Source organism: Saccostrea echinata, unplaced genomic scaffold, assembly GCF_033153115.1.
Source record: "Saccostrea echinata isolate AGI-Se365-2 ecotype Australia unplaced genomic scaffold, CSIRO_AGI_Sech_v1 ptg000030l, whole genome shotgun sequence".
In the NCBI taxonomy this organism is placed as follows: Eukaryota; Metazoa; Mollusca; class Bivalvia; order Ostreida; family Ostreidae; genus Saccostrea; species Saccostrea echinata.
In genome coordinates this window covers 24,061,008-24,067,942 of record NW_026889779.1, presented here as the reverse complement: position 1 = coordinate 24,067,942, position 6,935 = coordinate 24,061,008, and the positions used below count along the sequence as shown (strand labels likewise).

At 33.6% G+C, this 6,935-nt stretch overlaps 1 protein-coding gene across 1 annotated transcript; it reads left to right on the top strand.

Annotated features, from left to right (window-relative positions):
- Positions 1 to 3,594: 3,594 nt before the first annotated feature.
- Positions 3,595 to 6,174, top strand: LOC133196589 (flavin-containing monooxygenase 5-like). Its single transcript, XM_061332455.1, has 6 exons — positions 3,595 to 4,159; positions 4,404 to 4,459; positions 4,691 to 4,878; positions 4,983 to 5,335; positions 5,462 to 5,565; positions 5,689 to 6,174. The coding sequence occupies exons 1-6, from the start codon at positions 3,595 to 3,597 to the stop codon at positions 6,037 to 6,039; spliced, it is 1,617 nt and encodes a 538-aa protein (XP_061188439.1). The 3' UTR covers positions 6,040 to 6,174.
- The last annotated feature ends 761 nt before the right edge of the window (positions 6,175 to 6,935 follow it).

The following is a 6,935-nucleotide window of genomic DNA, read 5'->3' as shown; positions in this document are numbered from 1 at the left end:
TCAGCAAATCGAACACACCCTGTAAAATGTAAATGTTTACAAACCAACAGGTGTTTAGTATAGGGTTGTGACGTATGCCGTTGTCATTGAGAATTATTTTTATGTAAGTTCAAGAAATATTAAACTGAAGCTATTTTCCTATTAAAAACAGAAATTAAAAACTGTAGACAAAACAGCAATGCAAGTGCGTAACTCGTTCGCCTATTGTACTGAACCTTTATCATAGAATTATTTTAGAAACCAGACTACAGTAACTCTTTAATGCAATAGGAGAATTTTAACACAGAAAGTGGTTGTTTCTTCGCAAAGCGCCAGCATTAGAAGTGAAAGTCACGGGACTTTCGGATGAGATCTAAAAAAAAAAAAATAGGCCCGTGTCATGGTAGGCGTTGGTCATATTAACAATACTTAAAGGTCAGTTTTCTTGTGACAATTGTGTGTATTTATGTTAAAATTCTTAATATAACACGTCTATTACGTACATTCAGACGTATTTTAGACGAAATATCAGTTGAAGTGTAGGCCGTCACCGGTTCGAAATTTACACGTCTTCCAGAATCAAAACATGAAGGCTTGCAAAGGGAAGTGGATGTTGGCGAAATCCTCTCCACTTCTCTAAAGAGAATAATCTTAACATATACCAGGGTAGTGAAAAGCGAGCTTCAAGTTACGCAAGAAAAATGTTTTTGCGCAGTCGTAATCTAGGAAAAGTACCATGGATTGACAAAGAATGCTTTGAATTGAACATTCATTTACTTAATTAGAATTCATTATAATTCATTTATGTTATAAAAACTTATCTCGCCCTGTCCCACATAGAAATGACAAGTTTAAACTAAATCACAGTTGTTTGTAAAGCATCTGAAGATTTGTAAATGAAACTGTGTTGATTTCTTCGTGTTTTCTATGTGAATTTTTTCATTATACTACCTTACCGACCACTGTGAATTATGTATCTTAAACCTTAGAACGTCCTCTCCTTTATAACAATTAATTACACAAAATAATGGTCAAAAATTAAACTACATTGGAACCAAAGGTCAATATGATTATCAGCTTACATAGGATATGCATGTTCAAAACTGAATTGATGTAGTGTGTACAAATGAATCTAAATATATAAATTCAAAAACGACCAGATCCCTTAATAAACAATTGAACATTTACATGTAAAAATAAACTTTCATTTTCAGAAATGCTAATCGAATCATCTCCCCATAACAGAACGTGAGTGTCTACAATACGTAAATTAATCATTCTAAAAATAGCATTAAACAGATCGTTTCTTGGGACAGTGTATTTCGCACAAGAAAAAAAGTATTTTTCCACAAGTGCATAATGAATTGTCAATGATGATACACCTTAATAAATCTTTATTCAGAACGCAGTTGTGTCTTAATCTAGTATGAATTACATTCCAGTAACGAACACCAAAACAAAAAAGGCAGGAGTAGGTGTTTTTTTTTTGAGAGCTTATACAATTTTTGAAGGAACCTATAGTTGTGGATTGTCTTGTTTCAAGAGGTAAAGACTTTTGCTACTGGCCTGATTAGTGCATTCCCTAAATCACTCTATCAGTATAAAGAACACACATTTACATTAAACAGCGTAATTTATTTTGATCTCTAGTTACTATGTGTTTAAAAAAGACAAGAGAGAAAACTTGTGGCTTGTTCCAATTATTTTCAAATTTTGCTTTGTCGATCTCTTTAAAAACAATATAACAAATGTAGCGCTTTCATTCGGTCAATCCATAGATATATCAACTTCACAGCACTTCGTGCTCGGTCGATATGCTTTTCTATGAAGTCGATATATCTATGGATCGACCTCATGAAAGAGCTATATCTGTATAATATATGACAAGTAAATTTACCAAAAAGGTTAATACAATTTTGAGCAATAGAGAAAAGACGTTCTTTCTCTGCAGAACTAGATGAATCTATTTCCCATGATAAAATGTATGTATCCCATCTATGAGTTTCAAAAATCTTTAAAAAAAAAACTATTTTAAAAAACTTTTCTGAAATTTATCACTTTAAAAAAAATAATTTTTATCTTCTACTTTACCCTATAAGAGCACAGGAGGCTTGCAATTAAAATACATCTCGCATACGTCATTATTTACAACATGTGTAGAAAGAACCCTTTGAACGAATACCGAAAGTCATTAAAACATCTAACCAGGTAACTCTAAAATAAGAGAAAAAAAACAATTATAGAAAAATTTTATTTAATTTTAATACTCGGATGAAAAAAAGTTGTATGGATGTGCAAGGAAACCCTTAGGACTCGTAAAACACTCAGAATTATATGTGTCAGCTAAGCATTTTAATGGTCTAATGGGTGACCTTGTGAGTTGACAGTAATTAGACCATATATTGTTGCATGTTGTGTGTTGTGTAATTAGTGCTACATTCCATGTACTTTGTCAATACTTGTGTAACCAATTTTGTTCAAGAAGAAGAAGTCATTGAAAATAAAAATACCAAGGAATTGATGATACTGGGTGAGATAGAGCAACTATATGGAGTTATGAAGACAATATATTGCATTTTCCGTATCTGTGTAAAAAATACACCAAAATCACTGGACCTTTAGATATATATTTTATTTTGCTTAATAATGATAAATTATTCTTAAGAATTATACTTTTTTATAAATTCAAATTTAAATAAAAAAAAAAAATTCAAAGAAGGCTTTTCAAAGTTAGATTACATTTTTTCCACTTTAAATATGGGGATTTCGTATTTCATGCAAGTATCCTAGAAAGCAGTGATGTCAAAGCTCAGTTTTTATAATTCATGGAAGCACAATATTTCAACATATTTACAATCGCTATGGCATGCCTAAATGGATCATCTATTTAAAAAGAAATACTTCAGCATTAAATAGAACTGATCATGATAAGTATGCTGATTTGCAATACTCTTAAGAAACCCCCCCCCCTCTCTCTCTCTCTCTCAGCCCAATACACATTTTGTAACTAGTTACATAACTCACCTTTTGATGTCAAATAAAAGTGCTGCCAGGGGATAGATTCAATATGTCACCTTTAAATAGAATGCGTCCTAAATTGTCATTATACTTATTATATACAACCTAGGTTAAGTAATATGTTACCTAAGGGGAATTCTTCAGGCTTGATTGACTATTGCTGAGAATGCATTTAAACCTGGTTTTATTTATTTTTTAAAAGCAATAAATAATATTCAGTCAAAATTAAATATACTTCGTGGCCAAGTCTAATCACAATTTCAAATTTCAGTCTAAATTTTATAATGCATATCTCAGAAAAATAACCGAATCTAACATATAAATAGGTCTTTAATACATCACCGTGAAACATATTTCTCAATTTTTTTAAATGAAAAGCCGAGAAGTGAAATTTTAATCCTCATCTTGAAACAGTAGCCGATGGTTAGCGGTGCGTTCAGTCTGGCGATGAATGGTCAGCTCGGATTTGTCCACGCCCGGCTGTTCGCCGATGTGTATATAAACATTTAACACACGGTTTGTACTGGCACTTGTCGGCTTAAAACCGAGCTGGTTTTTGTGTTTATGGATTGAAAAAAAAAAATTATTTCAAATAAAATGAAACGGGTAGCAGTTATCGGAGCTGGCTGCAGCGGACTGTCCGCTATTAAATGTTGCCTTGATGAGGGTATAGAACCCGTGTGCTTCGAAAGAGAAACTGACATCGGAGGGCTCTGGAACTACAGTGAGATTCCAAAAGTCGGAAAGGGGAGCGTATATAACTCTTGTGTTATTAACACTAGCAAAGAAATGATGGCTTTTAGCGACTTCCCACCTCCGGATGATTTTCCCAAATTCATGCCTCACAAGTACGTCCTTAAGTACTTCCGAATGTATGCTGAGAACTTTGGTTTATTAGACTATATAAGATTCCAGACATCAGTCCAAAGAGTTGTACCTGCGGACGACTACGAGGAAACTGGGCGGTGGAGGGTCACTTTCACCCTAGGAACTGCCGAACCCATCACAGACACTTTTGACGGGGTATTGATTTGCACTGGTCATCACACATACCCGCATCAGCCTAAATTTAGCGGTTTGGAAAATTTTAAGGGAACCCACATGCACTCACATAGTTATCGAGACAACCAAGATTTTCACGGGAAGAGAGTCTTGGTCGTTGGTAAGTTTTTAAAAAAAAAAAAAATATTAGTCATCTTTTGTCAGGTAACTAACTTTTTTATCAATAATGTACATGTTTTATATATGTGATAATGATTTTTCGAAGGTTTGGAAAATTCCATGATATAGATATGCTTATTCTTTAGAAAATAACTTAAAACATTCACTTGTTTAAATGAAATGTTCAAACACATTTTGTCCAATATATAATCGTAATGTTAATACTGATATTTGTCGTGTTGTAGGAATTGGAAATTCAGGTGTAGATATCGCTGTCGACCTCAGTCACACGGCCTCCCAGGTAGGAATCACTTATTGTCTTGTTTTATAATCAGGAAAGACGAGAATGTTTGAATTATCAATCACGTCTTGATAGTGAATGATTCGACAGCTCTTTACTTCTAAACCATTTTTCAAGACAAATAAAGAATTTTTTGAAAGATTTTTTAAATAAGTAAAAGATACATTTTTTTTACTATACAGATTTCAAATGGTACTTGTAAAATATATAATAATTAAGTTTGTCGCCCAGGTGTACTTGAGCACGAGGCGTGGAGCGTGGGTCGTGAGTAGGAAAGGATTCTGGGGCTACCCAGCTGATGCCATTGCTAACAGCCGTTTTTTGTTCACACTCCCCAAATCTGTGCTACAGTGGAGCGTAGAAAAAATGTGCAGCTTTAACTTTGATCACGAAGCTTACGGTGTGAAACCATCACAAAGGTAAGCCATGTTTAAAACACCACCAATTCGTACATGTGTATTATTTTATGTATATATGAATATATACTTTGAAATACGATCGATTATGATTTTTTGCGTTGTAGATGCTTTCAGACACATCCAACAATAAACGACGAACTTCCTTTCCGAATCATGGTTGGAGCTATTCAGGTTCGCCCTGATGTTCATGAATTTACGGAAACAGCCGTCAGTTTTGTGGACGGATCTACAGAACAGATTGATGCCGTGGTGTTCGCCACTGGTTACGACTACAAGATCCCTTTTCTAGACGACTCCATTACCAAAATCGAGAACAACAAAACCAGCCTATACAAATATATGTTTCCACCACACCTTCAGCATCCGACGCTAGGAATTGTGGGATTAGTCCAAGCTATCGGTGCTATAATGCCGATTTCTGAAATTCAATGCAGATGGTACTCGAGGCTTCTTACTGGTAAGCCGAAATCCAGAAATATTTAGTTAAGCAAGTTAGATACAGTTTTGATGCTAGCATCTAACATTTAATTAAATCTCCAAAAAGGTTTGCAATTTGCAATAATGATGAATATGCATGTTGCAGGACATTGTAAGCTTCCCTCATACTCAGAAATGATCGCAGACATCGAAAAGAAGCGTGATTGGATGAATGAAACATACGTGACCTCACAAAGACACACCTTACAGGTAAGAATTAAGTCATATCATATAGTAAATAGATTTATTGTAGTAATTAAAGTTTGAGAAGCTTTTAATCTGTTAGGACACCACGTTGAGATACCTTAATATTCAAAATCTTTACTTTTTCAGACATTTTGGATCGATTACATGGATCAAATAGCAGAGCAAATCGGAGTAAGACCAAATTTTCTTCAAATGTTCTTTGAGGATCCGTACTTAGCCATACGCTGTTTCTTTGGACCATGTCTTCCAAGCCAGTACCGACTGAACGGTCCTGGGAAGTGGAATGGCGCCAAACGATCGATTCAGGGCGCCATCTCGCGATGTATGAATCCTCCACACAAAGGGATACAACCCATGAACTTTATCAGATCAAAAACAAGACGACTTAGCATTGAAATCCAGATTCCAACATTTATTAAGCCTTATTTTGTTATGTTTATTTTTTGTTTCCTTTTCTTATGTGTGCTTTTTGTGTAAAATTCTACAAACGATGAGTTAAACTCTCGTCCAGTTAAAAACTGTTGATGGTTGTATTCATTTATATGTTCTTAGTTTCGTTATTTGTAGCGTTTTGTATAATTCTTTGTTGTGTCTCCTTATTTAGTGCAAAAATTGTCAGTTTGATTTGAACTGTGATATTCTCCATGTAGATTTTATGGTATGTTCCATTGTTTTATATATATATATATATATATATATATATATATATATATATATATATATATATATATATATATATATATATTGTGATCGGGATCACGCGTGAACGATGTGCCAAACACGGCTGAACTCGCCCGTATAAATGAATGAGTATGTGTTCCCTTGAAACTTAGTACGAATGAAATTCGTGAAAATAGAGTGCCATGTAAAGAATGCAGATTGAAAATAAATGTTTTAAAATTTCTGAAGCCATGTCTATTTTAATTTGGTTAAATTATATCGCACAAGATGCAGAACACAAGATAAACATTAATTTTATTCTTTATTATTATTTTTTCTTTGTGCCATACGACACGTCAGAATACATATATATACAATACCAATATTACAGGGTATACCAATGTTGGAATGAGCATAATAAAAAAAAATAGCAAGTTCACACAAGACCTGTTAAATCAGGTGGTTGTAATTGAAACCCATAAATTATAAATATTCCTTCTTTTAAAAATTTCTTAATTTAATTTTTTTTTCTTTAGAAATTTATTGAGATTCGTATTTGTTATTTGTGTACGGTCCTTGAGAACAGCATATCTGAATAAGTTTTGCAGTGAATAATTATACCTTTCTTTTACACGGTGTATGTTAATGATGAATTTAATATAAAGTGTATACTCGCAGAGAAGAATCAATGGTATCACAGGGGACTAGAATGC